General features: G+C 37.3%; 1 protein-coding gene across 25 annotated transcripts in view; it reads left to right on the top strand.

The window, feature by feature from the left end:
* The window catches only part of LOC119799117 (neuronal cell adhesion molecule-like), a 135,423-nt gene extending 109,400 nt beyond the window's left edge, over nt 1-26,023 (top strand). For 4 of the 25 annotated variants that reach the window (XM_038308873.1, XM_038308869.1, XM_038308871.1 and 1 more), the window contains 20 exons: nt 135-278; nt 368-479; nt 563-729; nt 1,776-1,923; nt 2,025-2,149; nt 3,929-3,958; nt 6,201-6,302; nt 7,808-8,005; nt 9,834-9,904; nt 10,031-10,256; nt 10,403-10,518; nt 10,943-11,141; nt 11,426-11,548; nt 11,932-12,105; nt 14,604-14,660; nt 15,170-15,289; nt 17,588-17,746; nt 20,070-20,201; nt 21,234-21,312; nt 24,426-26,023. In XM_038308873.1, coding sequence (XP_038164801.1) covers nt 135-278; nt 368-479; nt 563-729; nt 1,776-1,923; nt 2,025-2,149; nt 3,929-3,958; nt 6,201-6,302; nt 7,808-8,005; nt 9,834-9,904; nt 10,031-10,256; nt 10,403-10,518; nt 10,943-11,141; nt 11,426-11,548; nt 11,932-12,105; nt 14,604-14,660; nt 15,170-15,289; nt 17,588-17,746; nt 20,070-20,201; nt 21,234-21,312; nt 24,426-24,672 — 2,729 coding nt within the window. In that variant the 3' untranslated portion in view covers nt 24,673-26,023. Of the gene's footprint in view, nt 1-134; nt 279-367; nt 480-562; nt 730-1,775; nt 1,924-2,024; nt 2,150-3,928; nt 3,959-6,200; nt 6,303-7,807; nt 8,006-9,833; nt 9,905-10,030; nt 10,257-10,402; nt 10,519-10,942; nt 11,142-11,425; nt 11,549-11,931; nt 12,106-14,603; nt 14,661-15,169; nt 15,290-17,587; nt 17,747-20,069; nt 20,202-21,233; nt 21,317-23,601; nt 23,646-24,425 lie in introns of those variants that run through there. The other 21 variants (XM_038308875.1, XM_038308868.1, XM_038308872.1 and 18 more) reach the window with 14 other exon arrangements.
* Nucleotides 26,024-27,263: the final 1,240 nt, after the last annotated feature.

Raw genomic sequence — 27,263 nt, 5'->3', positions numbered from 1 at the left:
ATGTATAGATACTTTTTGACAGAAGCAGAATATCGTTCGGTACCCAGGGATCAGTCATCTGATTAGTGTAGGGATGTCTCCCTCTTACCCTTCACATATCCAAAACTCTTTAACATTACCCTATTCCCTCTCAGATTCACCTAAAGATATCAGCAGAAAGGTGGAAGACGACTCAATCATCTTCACTCAAGTCAGGGTCGAGTCCAGTGCTGTGTACCAGTGCAACATCTCCAACCCATATGGCTACCTCCTGTCCAACGCTTTTGTAAACGTCCTTTGTACGTTTATGACTTAACTTCCATGATGGATTCTAATGCTGTTTAAAGAGTAAACAAATTTGTAAATAATTTCTGTTGACTCACTGCAGCTGAGCCACCCCGGGTGCTGACTCCAGCAAACAAAGTCTACCAGGTTATCGAAAATCGTCCAGCCTTTCTGGAGTGCTCCTCGTTTGGGTCACCCATTCCTAAAATTGATTGGTGAGTTAACCTACATATAGCAGAAAATTTTCAAAAATATTTCCTTAAACAGAACTCAGAGAAGCCAACTTTCTTTATATTAGGTTTAAAGACCGTAAATCTGGCATCCTGGATGGAGATGATTACATCCTGCATGACAACGGTACTTTGGAGATTCAAGTAGCCCAGGCTCAGCACAAAGGCAAATACACCTGCGTTGCCAATAACTATCTTGGTATTTCTGAGAACCATGTTTACCTGGACATTAAAGGTGAGGTTGTTTATTTCTGTAACGACCTTTAAAATGACTTTCCTAAGAATACAGTCTCAGATTCTTCTGGATTGATTTGATTAGATAATACTGGAAATGATTTGGACCTGTTTGTCTTATAGATTAGATTTATTGTGACCTAGTAAAATGTACCAGTTTTTCTTAAACTTTAATTACTGGGCTCCTCTTTGGTTTAAAAGAACATTTTTTTGCCTCTCATTACCCTGCCCTCCCAGCCATGCAACAATTTAAACAGTTGAACAAAGATCTGCAGTGGATTAAGTCACTAAACTACCATGGTTAAAGTGTTATTATTAAGTGTAGCTGTTTATTATACTTTGTAAAATAATTCAAAATTACTATCAATACATTCATTTCTACCCCTCCTCTAAATTTGAGAGGTGTGTCCCCACTTTTGGGAGCACTGAACTAAACTAAGGGGAACAGAATCATTTTAAAGAAGAGGAAATATGGCTCAAAACTCGAAACTTAACCTAATATCTAATTAAGGAATCTTAAAGGTATAGTGGAGGATGTTCTATTCCCAGGTGGATCATGTAAATAAATAGTCCTCCTAATGGTCAATCATTCTGGTGATATGTTTACGTATCGTCCCCTTTTTCACTTACGTAGTGGAAAATTAGCAAATCTTCTTTTGGAAATTAAGATTGTATGAGCGCTGCAAACAGCAACATTTAAACAGAGCGTGCACAAGGAGAAATGGGCTCATGCACGTATTTAATAGACGTTCCTTTCTTGGCGGGTACTGGGTTGTGGGCGGGGTCTTTTGAAAAATTTTGAAAATCCTCCATTATACCTTTAATCAGAGAGGCAACCAAAGGCTCAATGTAACTTTGAAGGAGAAGGAAAGATCCATGAATCAGGTGGTTGAATCTGTCAAATAGGTGCTTCTTATACATTTTTAGCAATAGGAGCACCAACATCTGTTTTGGTGTCCTTTTTTTAACTTTTTAAAGTTTTGTTAACTTTTATAATCAGAACTAATTATTGTTATTTATAACCTTATGTTTTCACTGTCCAATCAGAACCTACACGAATCCTCAAGCAACCGGTTGACAAGGTGGTCCAAAGAGGCGGCTCTGTGCTGTTTCAGTGCATAGTGAAACATGACAAGGACCTCCATACCACCGTCACTTGGCTTAAAGACGGTGAAGAGCTGCTAGATGATGAGCGGTTAGACCTTTTTTTAAAGCTTGGATACATCATTGAAAAACCTGCGTTTAGTTCTCAACTAGTAAAATGTTTGAAGTTGCACTTTTTTTTTTATCTTGCAGATTCATTGTGGAGTTTGAGAGCCTGTCTATCACTGATATATCAGAGAGTGATGCTGGGTCCTACACATGTATCGTAAATAACACCCTCGACCATGATTCAGCCACTGCTGAGCTATCTGTTGTTGGTATGTGACTCTGATTTTAATTTTATAAAGTTGTTAAATGACAGAGAAATCGGACTGTAAAGTAATTTGACTGTTCAGTTAGTTCTTTAGCTTGGAAGATGCACCAGACACATTTACAGGCATGATAGCAGTATGCTGTTAAGCAGTATCCCTTATGCTCATATTCATAAAAATGGAAATTTAAACCTGGAAGCTGCAAAGGAAGCTCAACAGCAAAGGTTTGCAACAGGTTTCTAAACAGAGAACTTTCACTGAGTAAGGAATTTAATGAGTCATATATGTTTGAGTTATGAAATGACTAAATTTCCAATGTTTTAATCACCTGAAACTCTGTGTCTTGTCTAACCGATTAGATATTGCATAGTTTAGTTTGTCACAACTACCTGTATAAAGACTAGGGATGGAACGGTTTCTGAAAACCGTTCGGTTCGATTCGCTTTCAGTTCATGCGCTGCTCCTTTTTCTCATAGGTGAAGCGTGTACACTCCAGAGCAGAAAAGTAAACAAGAGGAAGAAGAAGCGAAGCAGCGTAGCCGGGTGTAGCAGAAAAAAATCAGTTGTGGAGAATTGTGTGGGTATGGCGAGTGGGAAAGAACAGGAGTTGGAAGACGCGCCAGCAGCACTTTATAGGTCTGCTGTATGGGACCACTTTGCATTTAGAGTGACCTACGATGACGGCGGAAAGAAAGTTGTGGATAAAACTGCAACAGTGTACAAGCATTGTGCAACATGTTTTGTACTATACAAGACATAATAGATTTTCCTAAATATACCGAACCGAAAACCATGACCATGAAACCGTGAACCGAACCGAACCAAACCGTGGATTTTGTGAACCGTTCCACCCCTAATAAAGACCTACTGTTTGATCATACAAGAATAAACAACTTTAGGGTTTGCATATGGTTTGTAGCAAGAGTTCAAAGTAGTTGGCTGATGTGGTCTTTTGCGAGAGAATGTTGTTTTCCTGTTACTTCCGTGTCAAAGGAGGGGGAGGGAGGTTAGTTACGACCCACAAATGCATAAAAACACACAAAAAAACAAGTTAAAACAAAAATGTACAGTACAAGCCAGTTTAGTGCTCACACTCTTGATTGTCTTTGAGCCATTTTTTCAATCTTGTGGAGAAAAGTTGAATATCGGCTCCAGAGCTCCAGAGGCAAAGAGTTCCAGAGATGTGATGCTTTCACTGAGAAGGCAGACTGACCCATACAGTAGATGTCCGACATCTTTTAATCCTGCAGTTCCCACTAGCTCCAGCTCTTGTCCTGAATCCTTCATTTGCATACTTTAAAACAAATTTACAGATTACCTCAGGGGCAAGACCATTAAGGCATTTAAAAATGGCTTTTAAAAATGAGAAATTTATAAAATTTTCAAATTTCATCATATTGTATTTTTTTATAATTTTGCAGTGATGCCACTTCACCGGTTTTTGAGTGAATATTTTTAATGCTTGCTTGTGTCTCAAATTAGAGCGTAGTTTATGTACGCTTGTAATATGGGCATTGAACATGTGTGTTAGGCATCTAGTGTAAATAATTGAACATCCTGTTATATGCTGTTAACTTAAGCGCACACATGCCGCTTTGCTGCAACTAGGTGTTGTAAAGCGGTATATTTTCCCCTCCATTAAAAGTATCAGACCAAATTGAGTGATCATGCGCTTAGGTTAAATATTTGATGACCTCTTTAGCCAGTCTAATTATTATTCTGATTTACTTATGGCTGATTTCACTACCAAACCTCTTATTTCAATGCTGCCTTCCAACCTAACAGAGCTTACTCCACCTCCAGCTGTCGTTCACGGTAAACCTGAAGCACACACAAGCATCTGGATGTGCCCAGCTAGCATGTGTTTGTGGTTTTTGTTTGTTTCAGTCTTAATGCAGCATGCCACTGCCCAGAAGAAACCATTTGGATCAAACATTCACCAAGTGCTGGATTTTTTGTTTCCCTAAAGTGAATCTGCCAGTTTGATTTGCTCCATCACTGTTCTTGATTTACTGATAATTATATTTCAGCAGAATGAATTGCATTTTTCTGCAAAAAAAAATTAAAAAAGGAGGAGCAGCTTCCTCCTGCAAATTTTAGAGCAGATATACAGGTGCTGGTCATAAAATTAGAATATCATGAAAAAGTAGATTGATTTCAGTAATTCCATTTAAAAAGTGAAACTTGTATATTATATTCATACATTACATACAAACTCATATATTTCAGATGTTTATTTTGTTTAATTTTGATGATTACAAATGACAACAAATGAAAATCTCAAATTCATCATATCAGAAAATTAGAATATTGTGAAAAGGTTCAAAATTGATGGCCCATGGTGCCACACTCTAATCAGCTAATTAACTCAAACCACCTGCAAAAGCCTTTAAATGGTCTTTCAGTCTAGTTCTATAGGCTACACAATCATGGGGAAGACTGCTGACTTGACAGTTGTCCAAAAGACGACCATCGACACCTTGCACAAGGAGGGCAAGACACAAAAGGTCATCGCTAAAGAGGCTGGCTGTTCACAGAGCTCAGTGTCCAAGCACATTAATAGAGAGGCGAAGGGAAGGAAAAGATGTGGTCGAAAAAAGTGTACAAGCAAGAGAGATAACCGCACCCTGGAGAGGATTGTGAAACAAAACCCCTTCAAAAATGTGGGGGAGATTCACAAAGAGTGGACTGCAGCTGGAGTGAGTGCTTCAAGAACCACCACACACAGACGTATGAAAGACATGGGTTTCTGCTGTCGCATTCCTTGTGTCAAGCCACTCTTGAACCACAGACAGCGTCAGAAGCGTCTTGCCTGGGCTAAAGAGAAACAGGACTGGACTGCTGGTGAGTGGTCCAAAGTCATGTTCTCTGATGAAAGTAAATTTTGCATTTCCTTTGGAAATCAAGGTCCCAGAGTCTGGAGGAAAAGAAGAGAGGCACTTCATCCACGTTGCTTGAAGTCCAGTGTAAAGTTTCCACAGTCAGTGATGGTTTGGGGTGCCATGTCATCTGCTGGTGTTGGTCCATTGTGTTTTCTGAGGTCCAGGGTCAACGCAGCCACATACCAGGAAGTTTTAGAGCACTTCATGCTTCCTGCAGCTGACCAACTTTTTGGAGATGCAGATTTCATTTTCCAACAGGACTTGGCACCTGCACACAGTGCCAAAGCTACCAGTACCTGGTTGAAGGACCATGGTATCCCTGTTCTTAATTGGCCAGCAAACTCTCCTGACCTTAACCCCATAGAAAATCTATGGGGTATTGTGAAGAAGAAGATGCAATACACCAGACCCAACAATTCAGAAGAGCTAAAAGCCACTATTAGAGCAACCTGGGCTATCATAACACCTGAGCAGTGCCACAGACTGATCGACTCCATGCCACGCCGCATTGCTGCAGTAATACAGGCCAAAGGAGGCCCAACTAAATACTGAGTGCTGTACATGCTCATACTTTTCATGTTCATACTTTTCAGTTGGCCAACATTTCTATAAATCCTTTGTTTTTATTGGTCTTCAGTAATATTCTAATTTTCTGATATGATGAATTTGAGATTTTCATTTGTTGTCATTTGTAATCATCAAAATTAAACAAAATAAACATCTGAAATATATGAGTTTGTATGTAATGTATGAATATAATATACAAGTTTCACTTTTTAAATGGAATTACTGAAATCAATCTACTTTTTCATGATATTCTAATTTTATGACCAGCACCTGTACAGTAGCCCCATCAGCGCTTCTTGTAATATTTAATCATTGCTCATTCATTTTGAAGCATGCATCTATTATCTTTGCAACTCCACAACTTGAACATCAGTTTATTTTGTCTGGTGAACATAAGACAGAGTGAAGACTGAACATCAATCAATTCATAGCATGACGCAGCATCTGCATGTGTTAGCATCATCATCAGTGGACCGAGAAATACATTAAAACTTGCTAATAAATCAACATGGCGATGCATTCTGCTACAATCATCTGATTGTGGTGTTACTGTCAAATGTTCAAAATATAAATATCTGTGTCTCATCCTTTTGTTCTTGTTCTCCCAGGGCGACCCGACCCCCCCACAGACCTGGAGCTGACAGACCATAAAAAGAGGAGCGTTCAGCTAACATGGATCCCTGGGGAGGAACATAACAGTCCTATTCAGGGTATGTGTTTGTCCATGTCTTAACTTGTCTTTTACTATCTCTGTCCGTCTTACGCAATCTGCTTTTAATGCTTGATATATGTATTAACTGCTCCCAGCTGATGTTTTTAATAAACAAAAGATTAATTTATTAGATGAAGTGATGTTAATGAACTGTATCATTAGGGTTTATTAAGAGAAAATGGTGTTTGATTAAACATAAATGTGACTTATTTTCATTTTTGACAAACTACAATTAAATACTATCATAAAATAAGCATCATATCTTCTGTCCAATCTAATTTGGTGTATTTATGCAGTGCCAATTCACAATAAATCTAATTTCAACATAATTTGCAGTGACGGTTCAATCAAATGCTAAAGAAAAGCTCTATCTGAGGAGACCTAGCTGATTTCATCAAGTCGTTGAGATTGCAAATTCTCTCCTCCTGGATGAGGATGTGTCAACAGCAGACACTCACTTGCATTTTTTGTTGGCTCTGTAGTAATTTCTTGCACCAAGCATCCATGAAGTGACAGTGGAGAGGAAAAAACTCCCTTCTAACTGGAAGAAAACCTCAAACAGAACCATGTTCAGTGTGAGTGGCCCTCTGCCAAGGCTGACTGAAGTTTGAAAAGGACTGAATTAGATACTCTAAAGGAATACAAAGGCAGTGATCCCTAAATACTTTCTAAGTTGTAAAAGCTAACTGGATCCTTATGTGGCTCTGTCTGGGAAAGAAACAGTTAAGCTATGAGTCGGCCTTTTAAGTCAAAACGGATGAAAGAGAGAACCCATAGTTAGTCGCAGTAAAAGCGGAACCCATGGCTATGTCCAGGAGAAAAACAGGACTCAGCACTGAAGAACAGGCCCAACTCTTTCACCTACAGTTGAAGTATGGTAGTAATAAAATCTATTAAGTTGCTGGTTATGTTGATTTTTTAAATTATAATGGACACAGAATATTATACATTTTAAATTTATTAGCTGTCTTTTTCAGCACCTTGATTATTCACTACCATCAAACTTTAAAATCTGGTCAAGACAGCAAATGAAGTTGCACCTTCATTTATTTTTTATTTATTTATTTTATTTATACCTTTATTTATTTATTTGTATATGTTTTCTTATAAACTATAGTTGTTGTTTTTTTTCTGGGAGATTTTCTTTTTTTTTCTTGCAGAATGTTTCTGGCCTTAACCATGAACTGGACTTTTTTAATTTTTTCTAAAACAATTGTTTAAACAAAATGGTCCCCAAATGAAAGTCTTTCTATTTTTCTTGAAAAAAACTGTACTGTATACACAGGAGGCTCTCTGACCTTATTCAGTTTGTTAGAGTACCCTGCATGTCACAAACACTCATCCTGAATGAAAACATTTCCAAGATCCACCATTTAATTGCAGACTCTGCATGAACTCTGTTGACTTTTAAGTTTAAGTGGCATGAGAGCAACTGCCCCATTATGCAAACAGATACTTAGCAAATGTTAAGAGATCTAACACGGTTATCTTTATTAAATGCAGAATTTGTAATCCAGTATGAAGACTCTCTGCACCGCCGAGGACATTGGCATGACCTTGCAAGGGTTCCTGGGACCAGGACAACAGCTCATCTCAAACTGTCCCCATATGTCCACTACACCTTCAGAGTGTTGGCCCGTAATGCTGTGGGTCTGAGCGAGCCCAGCAGCCCCTCTCGGATGTATAAAACTGATCCTGCAGGTACAGAAGGTTTCATTCTGATGTTTGAAAGGATACTCAGTTTTGTTCATGTAGATCAATAAATCACTGGATAAGACAGACGGCACTTCACTCCTAAACTTAAATGTAACTATTCCTAAACGTAAACTAGAGACTGACACGGGAGTGGATTTTCACTCCTGTCCCGTCCCACTCACACAGAAAAAAATTGTGTCCCGTTCCGATCCCGGGCCAGAGTAGAAATCTAAATCCTGTCCCGTCCCACTCCTGGTGAAATTACTCCCATCCCGCTCCCATTCAGAATGACTCCCGCTCCTTCACCACTCCCACACTGCAAAAACGATCTAGAAATAAGTAAAAATTTCTTAAATTAAGTGTATTTATCTTTATTCTAAGTAGGTAAATAAGATAGTTTGCCAATGGAATGAGTATTTTTACTCTTAAAATAAGATAATTAGATAATATGCACTTAAAATAAGACAATGCAATTTTGTTTCCTTATTTTAAGTGTAAATTGTCTTGTTCCATTGGCAAAAATGTCTTTTACCTCCTCAATTCAAGAACAAATGCACTTATTTTAAGAAAAAATTACTAATCTAGATTTCGATTTTTTCCAGTGCATTCTTGTTGTTTTTGAGCGCGGGTGAAAAACTCAGAGCGGAAGCACTGTTGGTTTTTGGGTCGTGTCGTTTTTTTGACATTATAGTGTAGGCTTCAAGGAAAAAAAAACTACAAAATGGCGGCGCCAGTACTGGATTTTTTTTCTTTCTATTTTATTTTATTTTTTGGCATCGATCCTAGTTTTTTTTAGTTACTATTGGTTTGCTCCCGCTCCCGTCTGCTCCCATTAATGTTTAATCTTGTACCGTCCCAATCACGTGATTGTTACTAATACTGACTCCCATCCCACGGGAATCCCGTGACCCATGGGATTCCCAAAAAAATGTCAGTCTCTAACGTAAACTTAGTGGTTACTTTCCAGAACTTACTAGGTACTTTATTTGCATGTAAAGATGAATTTAAGTTCTCGCAGGTAATCTTCTAAAACCTTTATGGATCTCACTGTTTACTTTCTTTACGCCTTCAAGTTTAATTTCTGTTACCTACAGTAGATCTTACTTTTTAGAAGTTGTCAGGTACTTTAGAATAACTGAGAAGATAATTTACTGGTTACCTTTCTGAAACTTTTATGCATTTAGAATAGTGTTGCACCAATACCGAAACCAGTATCGGGCATGACCCTAATACACCACTAAAATGGTGGTGTTGGTATCGGCGAGTACCAACAAATAGGGCACCGATACCATTTTGAAGGCCAAAAGTTTATTCAACTATTGTCACCCATTCCAGGTAGGCAATAGAAAGTTCTTCTGGATTCACTTTGTATTAGTCTTTTTCCTGCTTCACAAAGGTAGGCAGCAGCTTGACAAAGTCATGATGGCAATATTTTACATCCAAGTAGGATGAAGTTCTTCATATACACACACACACATCAATTTCAAACAGATGGTATCGGTATAGGTCAATCCTGCACAGCCAGGTATCAGTATCAGGGCCAAAAAATGGCATCGGCACAACAATAATATAGAAGCTACTTCATACTTAGAATACAATTTCCTGGAACTTTGATTTAACTCACCAAATACTGTCTTAGAACTTACAAGGTACTTTTTCTTAACTCAGGAAAACATAAATTCTGGAAATTAGTTTTGAATAAGTAGAGGTTTTAGGTTGAGGTAATGTTTGTTAAAGAAATGGTGCTTAGAAATTCACTAAAAACTTGATAGAAGCTGTGAGATAGCTGTTTCTTCTGAAAGTTGTTCATTTTTCTTTTATGCTGTATTTTCAGCTCCTGATCAGAACCCTAAAGGTGTACATGGTTCTGGAACTGAGCATAACAATCTTGTTATCACTTGGGAGGTAATCATCAAACTGTTTACGATAACTAGATTTTTTTCAGAGCTCTTACAAAAAAAATAAAAAATTTGATGCTGTAATACACCTCGAAAAGTAGGATAGAATCTAAAGATTGTTTTCTCTCTGCAGCCTCTTACAGGCCTTCATTCTAACGGTCCAGGACTTCGCTATAAAGTAAGTTGGAGGCACAAGCGGCCGGGCACTGACTGGACTACAGTGACTGTGGCCAATAACTCCAAGTTTACTGTGTCTGGAACGCCAACATTCAGTCCATATGAGATTAAAGTTCAGGCTGTAAACGACCTCGGAGAAGGACCAGAGCCTGCTGTTGTCATTGGCTACTCAGGAGAGGACTGTGAGTAAAACTCAACCTTTTAAGACCTTTAAACTCTTACAAAAAGAACGTGCACTAATGCTTGGGGCTGCATAATTTGCAACATTTTGCTCTGACCTTTTTCTGTTATCCTACTCTAATGTTACGTATCTTTTTTAATCCCACAGTGCCAACAGCAGCTCCAGCAAATGTTCAGGCTGTAGTGCTAAACAGCACTCTGGTAGAGCTTCGATGGGATCCTGTGCCTTCTCATTTAATACGAGGGCACATTCAAGGATACAAGGTTTGGGATTTTCCACACAGATATTCTATACCACTGAGACTCAGCCTGTGAAATTATAATTGCTACTGTTAGCATCTGTGGACTAAAGATGAATCTTTAATTTGCCTTCTATCGTAGAGAAGACCCATTCTGGATCACACTGATACGATGTTACCAGTGACGATACAACATACATCTAACATTGTTTTTTTAAATATAAAATTAATACTTGTAATACTATTAATATCATAGAGTTTAAAGAGTGATAACAGAAATCCAATGTAGAGCTACTTTGTTGTCCTTTGTTTACTGTTATTATTTACAGATAAAGCCTCTTCAGCTAAGTTGTTATGTTAATGTTATGGTCTGCACATTTGGACCATTGTGTTTTTCCTATGCCTGCTTATCAATATCAAGCCTGTACATATGACATAATTTTTTGCAGATTAACTACTGGAGAAAACATCATAAACATAACTCTGATCAGATGGAGCAGCGCATCCTGACCTTTAGTGGGAACCAGAGCCGCGGGATGCTGCCTGGCTTGCACCCTTTCAGCCACTACTCATTCGAAGTGAGGGTTTTTAACAAGAAAGGGGACGGCCCCGCGAGTAAAACACAACAGTTTAAGACACCTGAGGGAGGTAAGAAGAACACAGCTAAAAAAAATCTAGAATGTGAATTTTTAGAATATTTTGGTTTTCTATGAAAAAAAAGCCGTCAGAGTTTAAAGGTACACAGAGAAGGTCTTGGTGCCATCTAGTGGCAAATTATATAATTGCATTCAGATTAGAAAGAATATTGTTTATGTTTAAAATAACCTTTAAATCGTGCATGATCCCTTTGGTGCTTTTCTCACCACTTCTTCCCTGCTATATTGTTTAGCATTTTCTTCCTATTTCATGCTATTTGTTTTGATTTTCTGCAGAGCCTGGCCCCCCAGCATCCCTGTTGGTCACAAACCCAAGTCTAGATTCTTTAACCCTTGAATGGAATCCTCCTCGTGAACATAATGGGCACATCACAGGCTACACCCTCAGATATCAGCCAGGTGAGATTTAATTTTTCTTGAAAGACAGCAAATGAGACATCTAAATCTTTGTCATGTGAACATCATCCTCTGTCATCTAGTGTGTAGCATTGTAAGTCATTCTTTTTCATGACTTGAGTAGTCATGTAAGTTTAGAGTAGCTTAACTGCATTTTAAATGTTCTTACATTACAACAACACAAGTTAACAAATCAAATCTGGTCACTCCAAACTTCTGTTTCTGAACCCTACTCCCCTGTTATCCAAATCTATCCATTTCCACCCTTTTTATTATTGACACTCCATCTACAACCCCTCACCCTCCTCCTATCACTACACAACTTTCTGCTTCCCAACTTCCCTCTCCATCCCATGGTTGTCGTCCTCGATCCTTCACCACTGTAGTCAATAACTCCAATGAACTGGGACCAGAAGAGGAGCTGGCCCTGGCTGCCAATGAGACCTCAGTCACTTTGCAAAACCTCAAGTACAGCCCCCGCTACAAGTTTTATTTGAATGCCAGAACAAGCGCTGGAGCGGGCCCGGCCATTTTTGAGGAAGCTGTCATGCCGGATAAAGGTAAGTCAACATAGGCAGGGAAGTGCAAAACAATAAGCTCATGTGAGAATGTTTTCTGAAAGGCTAGCATTTCTAAAGATATTAAGAAACATTGAAAACAACATTTATTTTTATAAAATCGACAGAATTTTAAGTCAAAGGGACCTGTTCTTTTAGTTGAAAATCAATTCAATGTAAATGTGTTTATTTGCATCAGTTTGTTCTGAAGCAAGCAAGCTAAAGTAAGAAAAACCCGGCTCAGAACCTGCATGTAAGCATGCAGTTCAGCAGCAGATTTAGAACCTTTGTTTTTAAGCGTTAAGAGCGTCACCATAGAAACTGTGAATTTAGCAGGGAATTGTAAATTACTGGGAGGCTACGTCCCGAAGCACAAACTAATTAGATTATAATTTATGAAAAAAAACATTGTGCATTATTGAAACTATTGACTGAAACAAACACATTAAGATTGTTTTAATAAAGGTCACCAATCATGCAAGATGAAGAGCCATTAAGTCACAATTTGCCTTTGACAGTCAGCCATGTTTTATGTATTGCACCTCCCTCAGGAAACAGCAGAAATGTTTGCTAAATAAAGCTTAGTCTGCTGGAAAACATCTAGCATGGTTTAACAATCATCGCTTTATTATTGCTTGTGTCCTCTACTATGTTTACTTTCAGGCTAAGCCGAAAAATGTTTATTGTGAAGGAGCTTTTGTTCTGTTGTTTGGCTTTTTCATTCGAAAGAAAAGGTCACCTTGATCTGGAAATAATCTATTCTCACAGCATTTCTTTTTGACTTTTAAACATGAAAAAGCTTGAAAAAGCTTTACCTTTTATTGATAAAATGGTTAAGTCAGAAGTCAGAAGTTTTTAGGAATTCTTATTCATTTTTGGCTTTTGATATTTTACTTTAACTGTTATCTCCTAATCATCTTATATAGACGTTTACCTCATTTTTAAATAAGGTGTGCTGTGGGTTGTATGATATCCTTGAACTTTAAAAAGCCAAGATGTAATTTTATTCAATGATTACAAGTTTTGCATTTTTCTATTCTAGCATAAGAGGGATTTTTACGACAGTTATCTGATTAACTAAAACTCAATACATGCGGGAGATCTGGTGAACTCAGTGACGCTAATTCCAGGTTCTAAAATCATAAAGTATTTTCAAACAGTCATAAATCGGCAGAAGTTATTCAGAACACTTTGCCTTAAAATGTAAGAGGACCAAAACTCTCCACTCAAATAAGAGAAATTTAAAATCACTGTTAGTAGGGAAGAGAGTTAAACATCAATATGGCCTAGAGGAGGCCAACATAGAAAAAATCTACTGTTCCAAAAACCAACAAAAATTTTCAACTTTCTGTGAAGATCAACTGAATAAATTTTGCTGGAAGATTTTTATGTTTATATACCGGTAGTAGTATTTTTTAAGATGCAATTTATGATTAGAAACAGAGAGACATGGGTTCCACACCTAAGAATATTAAACCCACTATAAAGCATGGCAGTGGCAGTGTCATTCTGCTGGCTGCCGGTAAATGGGGCTGGAAGGAGGGGATAGCAACGTTTTTTCCTTTGCCATTTTTTTACTGAAATGATTGAAACTTTATCAAATCTAATAGTTTTAGAAAAGAAAACAAAGACTTATGTTAAGCTGCTGTTATTTTAAAGATGCTCCAAAAGCCAGACCTCAGTCTAACTAAAAAAAGTGAACCTTTCTTAACCGTCACATCTATAATCAGACGGTTAACATTTGCATACAACTGTACAAATATTTTCAATGGATGGCTTTTTTCATGAGCTGTATTTTGTGGTGTGTAGAAAAGTTACATCAGCTGATCAGATATGAGACTGAAGCTTTTGCAACCTTTCGTCAGATCACATTGAAAAACATCAAAGTATTTGCTTTTCCTATCACATTTGTACATTGGCTGCTGTTCATTATACATCTGTACATTGTGCTGCTCATGTTTCACATTAAGACTCGTGTTGATGTCCTTGCATCGGAAATGTATCCGTGATACAAAAGGAACAAAGAGGGAGGGATGATTATTTTGAGCTTATTGTAAAACCTTTTGTTTCTGATGTCTTTCTTTAGCTTCTGTCATCAAATATTGATAGATGTGTTTGTATAAGGTGGTTTTTCTACATGAAAATTAAGATCATGTTGTGAACACACTGTAAGCATGCTCATCTTTCAAGATGTTCTCTCTTTTTTCTGTCCTTTACTCACCTAAATGTTTGAGTTCAAAGCTTGAAAGAAGAATATGTTATTTGACATGTCTTTCTATGTTCCACTTGATAACACAACACTTTATTAAAGTGGTGTGCTGCTATTTTGTTTTTCACTTTCTCACAATGGATGCTGGTTATACTACCTGCTGCATGGCAAGGCTCTGTGTCTGCTGTACCTCCCTTCATGGAAAGAGTCTGTGTTTTTGTGTCTTTTGCATGCATGTGTGGTTCCATGTTTGGATGTGGCTCCAAACATATCCTCTTGGTGTTGTTTACAGGGAGCACCCAAACCTCTCATCCCGTTGCTTTGGCTCCACACCTTCCGATCCACAAGGGTACAGACTAAGATCTTAGTAAACTGCATGTCTAATTAGTTCATCGTGAGTTTAATTTGCATTCCATTTATTGATAGTGCATATTCCCATCCAGTGCTGTTTTGCACTTTTGTTTGGGTCAAAGCGTGCATGTCAAAGACCTACGAGTGCTTCTCATTAAATTAGAAAAGATCAACTAGTTGTTCTGGTTTGCTCTTTTATTCAAATAGTAAAGCTGAAATCTATGATAAAAGAAATGCTTTGTACAAAATAAATCAATCTTTCTAAATATCTACTAAAACACTTAACATAGATAAAACATTTGAATATAACACTCCATGCTTAGTGAATATATGTATAATGTTATTTTTCTTTTTGAAATGGATTATTGAAATACATTTTTTTAAAATTGAATGAAATTGTAATTTGGTTAGACATCATGTACAATCAAAACAAAGCATCTGACTTGTTGGATTGACCATCGCCCAACAGGCCAGTCTTGATTATTGTCTCTTCTTTCATGTGCGCAGTCCGGCCTGCGAGCCCATTTGCAAATGTTAGCTCCTCGCTTGAAGAAGATGGGGCCCTGATCAGTTGGGAGTACTGGGGCCAAGAGAAAAATGTTTATGTAGAGTACATTGCAGAAAACAGTAAGAAAACAACCTCGTTAAAATTTCTCTCAGCTCCATGCAGGGGTGGCAAGAGACTCCTACTTCATTACTGGCTTGTGCAGGTGATTAGAAATATTGGCAGTCATGTTAACCTGGTTCCTGCCAGCGCAAACCCTGATTTGATAAATTGAGCTTCGTGTAATTGGATTCTTAATAGCTCAGTAGTGATACTGGCTGGATTGGTTTTGATTTCAAGCAACAACATTGATAGAAAAAATAAAGACCCTACAAAAAGCACCTCTTCCTGTCTTTCTTTCTGCCCATGTTGGCTAAAGGGCTTGCAGTTACTTTCTTTTCACCTGCAGTGAGTTAAAGGAACGTGGTATGACTCTCTCACACCTACTGTTTCATGCATTGAGTTAGGAAATGTCATTGTTATAGTTCCACCTTATTCAAAATATAATCCAAAGATCATCATTCATGATGCATTTCATTTGTAGCTCATTTTTACTTGTGCTTCTTTGGTGGCCCTGACAGCCCATATGCAGATAAACAGATGTAATAATGCAGAGACCTGACAGGCCAGATGAACATTTCTATCTCAGGGACAGCTTAGCTCTCACATAAGTGCTCCATATGACAGAAAGATTAGAGGTTTATTTCTTTAAATGGTTAAAGCAATCACTGCTTTCTCTAGAGAGTGTTTTTATTTTTTATCCACATCAAGAGGATAGATATTTTGTGATTTGGAGTACCCTATAGCTCTTTTTTGGGTCAAGTGATAATGGTAAAAAAAATCAATAATTGAAAAAAATCATTGAAATTCAATTTGCTTTTATACCCTTGAAACACATTGGCTTTTTAAAGGAACAAATACCTCTTGAACCTTTTTACATCTTGTCATAAGATCATACTTGGAAGGAAGTGGAAGGAAAAAGGTAACATATTTTCACATTTCCATACAAATATTATCAGTATGACCTTCATTTTTATCTCTAACTCTCTGAAAAGCTACTGCATAAAAACTCCTTTTGCTGCAACATTTTGGTGGTATGTCACCACCGCCTTGATGAGACTAAAGACTGAACTATTTGAAATTTTTCTTTACAGAATAACAAGGTCAGTCAGATTGCAGGCAGCGCATCTGTGAGCAACAGCTTTTAAATCTTTCAATGATTTGATTGATTAAATTAATGCCTGGATTGGATTTTTAGCAAATGAATGTACTGCTTAAGGCAAACCAACATTCCAGTCTTGAGTCTTTTACAGCCTCCCAACCCCAACAAGTTTTCTGGTAACAATTTATTCTGGTTTTATCGTACTAAATCACCTTCTTTCACGTTTGGTGTTATGCATCTTCATGAAAGACCTTCTAAAAGCTTTTTAAATTTTATTGGTGGAAGCAGTTTATCCATAAAGCACATCTATAAACAATCAGTTAATATCCCAAAGCATGTTACATAAAGCAAAATCATCTAATTGTTGTTGTGTTGACTAATTTTCCCATATACACCTTCAACTAGTAAACTTACACACTTAATAATCTGATTTTATTTAAAAGCTATCAGCATTTTGTAGAATAAATCAGTACAAATCACACTTATTTTTTACTTTACATTTGTAAGAAATAGTATATGTAGATTTATACGATGTTCCTTTCACTTTACTTATATGCTCTATTTTTTGGTTGGTCTGTTATATAAAACCCCCAAAAAGTACATTGAAGTTTCTGGTTGTTCGCTGGCAAAATGTGGAAAAGGTCAAGGGGTATGAGTGTTCCTTTAAGGCACTGTGTCCAGATGTTGAAACAAAAGAAAACTACTGGTCCTTAAGGGATTTGTAGAGTTTTGACCTAATTTTGAAGCAGAATGACAAACTAAATCATGATGAGTAACAAGACAATATATTATAAATGACAGCAGATAAAAAACTAGAGACTGAACAATGTGTTTGACTGTTTTCTATGTAGCAGACATCTCTGTTGTTTATCCCTCCCCAGATTATTAAGTCTGTTCTGAGTAACAAGCAGCTGTTCTGAACCAAGCTGGTTTCCTTTCAGTTATTTTGTGGCGGCACTAATTGTCAACATTTCTTTCAATTTACATGAGCTTGTTGACGCCGCAGTGCTTGGAGCTTTGAGGGCCACCTAGATTATTTATTTCGAAGCCTTAATTGATTTTGTTTTTCCTAATCCATGAATATTCACAACCGCCTGTAGAGTAACGCCATATCAAAAATCTGCCAAGTAGCTCCCATCATGTCATTATCTCCATGGTTCCTTTAAAGTTGTATTCACCCCCTCAAACATACCTCTTTCCGTCGACCTCCCTCCTACAGGTGAAGGTGAAGAGGAGTGGCAGAAAGAGCTTGTGAACGGCTCTCAGAACATTAAGCTGAAAGGCCTAAAGGTGGGCCACTCCTATAGGGTGCGTGTGGTGGCTAAGGGTCACCATGAGCAGCCGCTCCACTCCGAGGAGCTGTTTGTCACGGTCCCAGGTGAGGTGTTTCCCGCGGCATAGCCTCCACCTTGACCCGGCCCAGTCATGCCTCACCCTGTTACTGGTGTAGAATCTCTAGTTTTTGTCATTGTTCCTTTTTGAATAATTGAGTTTGGGTTTTAAATGAAATATGGCTTTTAGGGGTGTAACAAGATTTCCTAAAATTTGGGATAAAATGTTTATATATACCTTAAAGCTTGACACTAGCTAAGCACATTTTTTCCACCATCTTGCCGATTTTGAATTTAAGTGAACCTTTTCTTTTTACCTACATCAACATTTTGGAGTTCCAACCTGATTGGATGAGCTCATAATATTAAATCATCACAATACCAGATTAAACTTTCAAAATTTTTATCATGAGAATGGTCTTCTTTCTCAGGGATTTTACGGGTCATTAAAAATCATTAAAAGTCATTAAATTGTTATTTTTTAAATTAAGGCCTTAATTGTCATCATTAAATGTGTTAATGGTGGCATTTAAAATGCTTTCTTTAAAAAAAGATTTTCTATTAACAAAACAATTTCGTCTAACATATTATATGACCATATATTTGCGTGGAACTGCTTCCAGTTGATCGCAAAGACGTATGCTCGGAAAAGAAACTTGAGTCGGAGAAAAAGCTAGAGAATGGGGAAGAATGCCAATTTCAACAAAAGTGGTTGGAAAACGAGGAATTCGGGGCATGGCTGCAGCCTGTCGACGGGTACCTGTTGGTGGCATTAAAATTATTTCTCAGAGCATTAAAAGAGGATTAAAAAGCATTAAATTACAGTTATTCATTCCTGTATAAACCCTGTTACTGCAATGCCGTGTATGGTATTACCATTAATTATTCAAATAGATTTACACAAGTTTTGAAATACCAATTTCGTTCAAATGTCATATTTTTACCCTTGTATATTCCCTTACTATCTTTTGGGAAATAAATTCCTGTCTTTTACGTATCTAATTATTCTTTCTGGAGTTGGAGCAACCTTAGGTCTACACTGCAAAAACGATCTAGAAATAAGTAAACATTTCTTAAATTAAGTGTATTTACCCTTAATTTGAGCAGGTAAATAAGATGATTTGGCAATGAAATTAGTATCTTTACTCTTAAAATAAGATAATTGTATAATATGAACTTGAAATAAGATGAAATAATGCAATAGTTTTTTCTTATTTCAAATGTAAATTGTCTTGTTCCATAAGCAAAGTGTTTCACTTTCGTCCTCAATTCCAGAAAAAATTTACTTATTTTAAGAAAAAAATTACTCACTTAGATTTCCATTTTTTGCAGTGTAAATCTGCCACAACCGTGAACATTTTTGATTTTCTCGTGTGCGTGAGACTCTTATTTTTAAAATAGAAAGGAAATACTTCTTAAATTGCTCTGTTATGTTGAAAGAGTCCACTAATAAAAATCTCTATGGCTGCTGTAAAAAATTGAGCTAGAGATCATTAAAGAAAGCTTCCCTGCTGTATTATTCTAGTAGACAATAGACAATATTGTTATAGGGACTGATAGGATAATTGTGAACTATTTTCAGACACCATGAGAAAACCCTGACTGTTAAACCATTGACAGTCTGGCAACACAAATGTTGAAACTTTCTATCTGTGCAAATTCTATTTCATAGTTTTAAACTAATTAAACTTTGACTGACTAATGATGCACTGAAAAAATATCCTTTGTGATCTTTAAACCTTTTTTGTTTGTAAAAACAAGAGTTTAAGATTTTAAGTTAATCAAAAATATTGTTTAAATATCTCCTTGTTGTTATGAATCCAGTATCAGGCATCGTTTTATCTTGTAAACTGGATGTATCGTTACACCCCTAGTTGCTATAGCTCTGTATCGTATTGCAGTCTTGTAAAGACATAATGTATAGAAGCATGCATGACATTTTTGTTTCAAATTCTTCACATTGTATATCCATCTCATTCTGTAGATTTCCAGTTAACAAAAAAATTTATCCCAGTTCTAAGAGTTATGATTTCCAACCTAATGTCACAGAATAAACTTGTGTGTTTGTCTGTGATTATTATTTGTGGAAGTATATGTGTGTGTATATGTGCTTATGTCTTGTCGGTATTTATTATTTTGTAGCATTTCTAATAAAGTTTTATGTTGTTCGTATATTAATCCAGAAGATCTTCTGCTCAGCTCACATTTCTAAAGTAAAAAGTGAGACCATGGTTAATTCATGAACTGAAATGACTAATAGCTAACATCTGCCACAGCGATCTATGATAGTTTCGTCAGGGGGGATTTTCCTCATCATCAAAAAATATCTAGAAATATTGAATTTACAATTGTGTCTCCGTCTCTCACCAGCTGTGTCCAACAGACAGGTAGACATTGCCACTCAGGGATGGTTCATCGGCCTTATGTGTGCCATTGCCCTGCTCATCCTGATCCTTCTTATTATCTGCTTCATTCAGAGGAATAAAGGAGGGAAATACCCTGGTGAGTCACAGCACACAACTAAACTGGTACATGTAAACCCAATGTACATTATTTGGCAGCAGTGAGAAATAATGCTACATTCACACCGGACGCAGCAAGAGCAGCAAAATCGCGTCTGCTGCTTCATTTTTGCTGCTTGTATCAGTTAGTTCTGACGCGCGGTGCAAAAGTGAGTCTGACGCGCGTTGGGCGGAGCTTCACTATCCTTTCTCTGCCTTGCAGTTATATTTGCTGTGATCAGTGGGAATAAAGTAGTTTTAATATGTTTTTAAGTGAGAAAATACACCTGAAAACTTCATCAGTGCAGTCAGTTCATCCAGATTACAATCCTGCCTTCCAATGTTATTTCTGTCGGAGCCGCTCAGACCCCCACATACCAGCGGTGCACCGGCAGTAGGAATCCCTTCAACAGCAACCTCTGGCTGGGTCGCCTCCTCGCGGTTCACCGCGGCGGCTGGTAGGTGTTTTTCATCTAAATAATCCGATCTGCAGGCACCAGAATAATAAAAGCGAACATATTCTGCCGGCAGATTTCTGCATTTTAAGTAAATTTATACTTTAATAAACTGTTTCAGAGGAGTGATCACAGCGCTCTGTATCATCAGCGATGTGTCTCTCTCCCTACCAGCTCCCAGATCATCTTCTCTGATTGGTTGACGCAGCGTGTCGAGCAGCAAAAGTTACATTTTTCCATCTCGAGCAGCAGCGCGTCACGCGCGTCAGATGCTTAAACATGCCCGACGCGCTGCTTCAGCTGCTCAGACGCGCTGCGCCTGCTGCTCAAAACGCGCTGCGGGACCATTTGCTGCTCCTTGACTCACGTCAACCATTGACTTTGCATGTAAACTCGCTGCTTCTGTCGCGCCTGCTGCGTCCGTTGTGAACGCAGCATAACATTTTTGGAAGTTTTGAGTCTCAAAATGTGGTTTTCAGGCATATTTTAATGCTGTGCACATCTATTGTATGATTTTACAGATTCATTTCCTTTTGACAACATTTATTTTTGGTACTGAAATGCTTTTCTCTCACTAGTTAAAGAGAAGGAAGATGCACACACAGACCCCGAGTTCCAGCCAATGAAAGACGACGACTGTACTTTTGTGGAATACAGGTGAGAGAAAGTGCTCTTGCAACTGGATTTCCCCCCCAGTGCCCACTTTTATCCATCAGCCCCCTCGGCTTGTTTCCACCTCCAGCCCAGATCTGCTCTCTCTGGACTGGGCTGGAGTTCTTCAGTTCCCTCTTCTTCTCAACCCTTACAGCTGACTATAAATCATCCTAAACTATCGTTATCAGTCACAGCATCAAGATGCAGCCAGTTTGACTTCTGCCAACGTAAAGCACAAGCTGTTTTATTTCTTTATGGGTTGGTGACGTCTACCAATGTGGGACCGGTGTGCCATTTAAGGAGAAGGAATCTTCGGGTTTAATCAATGTCAGATGTTATTGTTATAATCATTTCAACATGACTGTTAGAAAGGATATTCAGAAAAGGTCAACATTAACTCGCATCTTAACTAATAAGCTATTCACAAGCATTGTGCATAATGTGCATACCGTGATACCGTATGCTTGTTAGCATCCTTGTTCTAGGCTGGTTCTCCAATAGCATGCTGAACAAAAAGACAAAAAAGAAGCACTTTAAATCTGTACATCTAATGTTTTTCAATATTGTTTTTTTTTAAGGTCAATTTATAATATAGTCTTAATTTTATATTTTGTATTATATTCCTTTTTGTATGTAGATTAAATATGTTCTATGGCTTTTATGCATGGATATACAGAAATTTGCTCCAGGGAATATTATGATGAATGGAATTATTGTTTATATGTAGATAAAGTAGTTAAACTTAAATAGATGCCTATGGATCTGATGTGGAATTTAAAGCATGTCTGAGGACTGAAAATGCTGGTTATTTATGCTAATGACATATCAACAGTCTTTCTTTTTATTTGGATAACATTTAAGCCTACTTATCATTTACATTTTTCTTTTATATAAATTCCATAAAAAGATCAAAACTAGCTGTAATGGAGGCAAACTTTAAGTTCAGCCAATTTATTTATTTTTTGCCTTGTATTCCATCTTGGTGATAAAGTTATCAGTTTAAAATGCAAGTCATAACAACACTATTTTACTTTAAAAAGACAAACATATTCTTAAACTAGTTGGATATTATACTATATAGTAAATAAGTATACAATTATTGGAGAGTATTATAGTATAATATATATGTTTTGTGTTTAAACCAAGACTACACACTATATGTTAACAACATGGATAGAAACATAGCTGTTAAGTCCTTCCCTTTAGCCGGGATACTGGGGCTTACTGTATTTTCAAATCTAAAAATTGACAGGTATAGTTAGCAATAATCAAAAAAGGGATTACTTTTCCTAAAATGAGAATATCTAATTATTTTAATAAGTATCAGTTGCATTATATCTTATAGAATACATTGAATATCTTAATAACAATCTATTTAGTTCAGAAATCAGTAAAAATAGAAAGTGTAAGGGACAGAAACCAAGTACAAGATGGCTAATAATGCAGTCAAAAGTTTCCCGAAAGCACAAACTGAGGCATCAATCTCTGTAATTACATTCTTGGCCCATACAGCGAAGACTCATGTACCCATTTCTAGCTGGAGCTTAGAGACATTAACTAGCCATGCTACTAAGTAATATAAACGAATAATGAGTCCTGAGTTTCTGTATTTTAAATGATTGCTTGTGACAAAAATGGTAATGTGCACAAGATTATGTTTTCAGTGCTTCCTGACAACTGTTAGATTGGGAGCCAGCAGTAATTTTCCTGATTTAGAGGTTGGTGTCTCTGAGTTTTTTGCATTAAAAAATAGTGTTTTACTATTACTATGATCATCCTGCTTAAACATAAACAGGCAGACTGAAATGGATTTATGTTTTACACTTTCAAGATTTTTATGCTTTATAAATTGAAATATAGACAAATTTGATATTTAACTCTTGATGCATTTTGGCCCTGTGACTTTTACTGCCTCCAGTACTGTGTGGTTTTGGACTTTTTATTATTAAAAATGCCAACAGCTTATTGTATGTATAGAGAATGGGGAATAGCAGAATGGATGCCAACTAAAGGAATGATTTTATAAATGTATTATAACAGACCGCAAAGTGTATAAAAACATAGTGCCTTTGTTAGAGATTTTTTTCCCCGTCTTGTTTCATATTCAGCAGGAACCTTTCAGTATGTCAATAAAAGACATAATCTAACTCGTCTGAGCTGTTCTTTTCTGATGGGAGAACAAATTCAAGTTCTGTTTAGACATTTTGTTTGCCGCTAATTTAGAGATAGAAACTTCTACCAAATGTTTATGGAGTAATGAGACTGGGACTGACTGTCAGTGTGGGATTTCAGTGGGATGTCCTCATCTGATCTCAGGGGTGTGGGTCTCAGTGAAGGTAAGGGCCATGATGGTGTCTGTGGGGGTTGTTTCAGTTCTGTGGAAGTCACTGTGGAGAAAAGCACTTGCTATCATCAGTTTTAATATATTTGTTCATAAAGCCTTGATCATGCTCAGTGTGATTTGCTTTCTTCATCAAAACGGCCTTACAGTCCACCACTTCATACATTTTTATGCTTAAAGATAGTGACAACTCAAACTAAATACGAAGAACACTGCAGCATGATAACGGCATTATGATCACATTTCATTGGCGTCAAGCTCATGTAACCATGGAATGTTTATTATGATCTTCTATCCAAAGAAACATTTCTTTGAAGTCGTTTCATATATTGCACCAGGTTGGGGTTCTTCTCATGCTTGCTTTGCAGGATGTGCATCTGAAATCTTTGCTTTTCACGTTTTATTTACTTCATTATTGCCAGAGCATCTTGTTTGTCATCAAAGCCTCTGTCTGGGGATGGGGAATGCTTTTGTCCCTCAGCACATTCACCTCATGTTTGGTTTCAAGGGGAATTTAGACGGAGTATGATGGCTTGAGCTTTATTCCCTGTTGCCTGGTAGAAACCAATCATAGCTTCTGTTTTGTTAGTCATGGAGCAAATTCAATTCAGATACAAGTCTAATTTGCTGCTTATTTTTCTTGCAACTTTTCAGTCTCCTATATGAGTTGTAATTGGCCGTTTCGTGCTCCATCTAAAAAAAAAAAAGTGCTCACTAATCTTGCATCTGCCACCTCATTTCATCCTTAACATCTGCATGTTATTTTCTCCTTCAGTGACAATGAGGACCATAAACCGCTAAAAGGGAGCCGAACGCCGTCTAATGGGACGGTTAAGAGAGAGGACAGTGACGACAGTTTAGTTGACTACGGGGAAGGAGGAGATGGGCAGTTCAACGAAGACGGCTCCTTTATTGGCCAGTATAGCGGAAAGAGTTCCAGCAGGGACAATGATGAGGGCCCTGAGAGCGCAGGGGCCCCATCACCACTTAATGCCATGAACTCCTTGAACTCTTTTGTGTAGCTGGTCAGTCTTAACAGACCAGTGTTATGTGTTTGCTGCTTTCCTGCAATGGCAACATCTTTTAGCGAGCGGGGAAGGCTGGGTTGTCTCACAAGGCTGCATGGCTTCATGATCACGCATTTCAGAGACTTCCACACATGGCACAAAAACTTGGAGAAGTTGGACTTAATAGCTGAATTGTATGATACTGATTTTGATATGTTTTTACTGTAAGACATAAACTGTTAATGATTTGACATTAATTAACTCGCATTGCATCTCCCAATAAGCGTCACGTGAACAATGCAGTGCTTTTCTGGAATGTATATTATAAGCAGGTAATGATTTTTTGGCTACAATCAAACTGTGTTAAATGTCTATACTAAAATTTAAGAATATGAACTTGTCACCATGCAATGCACTGCTGTAAAGTATGTGCTACATTCAGTTTGCAAATGCATGTGTAATCCATCTTTCATGCTCTTGTGCATCTGCTAGCCTAATGACTTAGGTATGAGAGTACAATGCCCTGTAAAAGTATTCACACACCTTAAGAATATTTACTTTTCATTAGATGGAGACATTAAATTTTACTGTTTTATTTGGGATTTTATGTGATACACCAACACAAATGGATTGTGAAAAACGTTTTCCCTTTTTTTTTTTCCTACAAATATGATTCTCAAAAGTGTCCAGGAGATTTTAATCTATACCGTTAGAGTTCCTACTTTTTTAATCAGCTTAAGAAGTGCAAGTCTTTACCGAGTTTCTACGTCTGGAGGTTGAAATGTGTTTAAAAAAACATTGAAAGAATCTGTGGAGAGAAATTTCGTAACTAAAACTGAACACACGCTTTTTCAATTGAAAAAGCTTCCTGGATGGGAAGCGAAACGTCTTCAAACTTGGAAACCAAGTCCACTGGATTGTTTTTAACTTTTTTGGAATGACTATGACCTGGATGACTGAAAATCTTTAACAGCAAACTAGGATTACCTTCCCCATTCCAAAGATAATGTTTTACAGCCTAATCCTGCTTTATACTTTACGTCAGGCATCCCCAAAGTCGGTCCTCGAGGGCCGCTGTCCAGCAGGTTTTAGAGGTTTCCCTGCTCCAACACAGCTGATTTTAATTGAAAGCTGATTAACAGGCTGTTGCTCAAGTTCAATCATCATAATCAGCTGTGCTAAAGCAGAGAAACCTCTAAAACCTGCAGGATAGCGGCCCTCGAGGACCGACTTTGGGGATGCCTGCTTTACGTTATCCATGGCCAGTTTACAGGTATAGTCTTACAAATTAGGTGGCTTATTAAAGTTGCAGCGGATTATTTAGGAAAAGCAGCGTAAAGGATGTTAAGAACAAAAGCAAAACACAGTTCTTAGTCTTTAACTTTTTAATCATCTACTGCTTCCTGTTGGTCTCTCACATAAAATTCCAATTAATTACCCTGGGGTCTATGGTCGTAACTTGACAAAACGAGGGAAAGTTACCTACAAAAGTAAAAACTGGATGAAGCTTTGCGTGTTTCATGCCATCATTATATGTTTTAATTTTCTTCCTCCTGCATGTTACCTCCTGTTATTCAGCTCTATCGTGAGGCCAGAAGTGAATACTGAAGGTGTGGAAGCTTGCAGGGCTCCTTCAGCAGCCAGTGCCTTTCTAAAACTGACTCATTTCTGTACAAAATTCTGCTGAGTTTTTTGAGCTGAGGCAGTAACTGGAATTGTGCAACATGTATCTAAGAAAAAAACAGGATAATTGTCACTAGCATGAAGGAAAACCTGATAAATTCACATCTAATTATGTTTCGAAATGCAGGACTGGCTTCATACTTCATTTGGATCAGTCACACTTATGGGGCATCAGAGATGCTATTGATTGTATTTCTGCCATGTTTGAATGTATTTAGATCTTTGTGAATGCGTGTGAGTAACTGTGGATGCCTGACATTTAATTTCATTTGAACAAGAGTTATTGTGATGTACTAACTCCACTTGAGGGCCTTTGGATGGGATCAAGGTTTTGTTTTTCTTAACTTGCATCAAGTTTTATTTTTAAAACACTTAGCTGATTAGTTTTTGATGACTTTGTAAATACATAAATTGATTGTACAGCGACAAGCAGAATCTGAGTGGCAATATTGTGCATGATATGGTTTCATTTGTTTATTGGACTGTATTGGATATAGACCCCTTGTAGAGAATATATATTCAGCTACGCCATTTTTTATTGCTGTGCAAAGTTTAAATTTTAATTAACTAACTGGACTGAAATGTTCTTATAAATGCTTTTTTTTCCTGACAAATACAACATTATAATGCACAGGCTGATATCTGTATTTAAACTGGTTGTAATGGTTTGTATCATACTTCTGTAAGGATTTTTTTCCCATTTTGTTTCAAGTATCTAAGATGTTTTCTATTTTAGAGCCAGATTTTTACTAACAAATTATTTCATTCAGCTATTTAAGTTGTTATTCACTTCACTGCTGGTTTGACTTTCAGACGACAGGAAATACGATGCATAAATAAATAATTTGCTTTAATTTTTCAGACTTATGCTGTCTTTAATAAAGAAAACACCTTTTTTAGGGAGTCTTTCCGTGTTTGGTGCT

The sequence above is a fragment of the Cyprinodon tularosa genome, unplaced genomic scaffold (genome assembly GCF_016077235.1).
Source record: "Cyprinodon tularosa strain WSP-4 unplaced genomic scaffold, ASM1607723v1 ctg65, whole genome shotgun sequence".
NCBI classification, from domain to species: Eukaryota; Metazoa; Chordata; class Actinopteri; order Cyprinodontiformes; family Cyprinodontidae; genus Cyprinodon; species Cyprinodon tularosa.
This window is presented reverse-complemented; position numbering and strand designations above follow the sequence as displayed.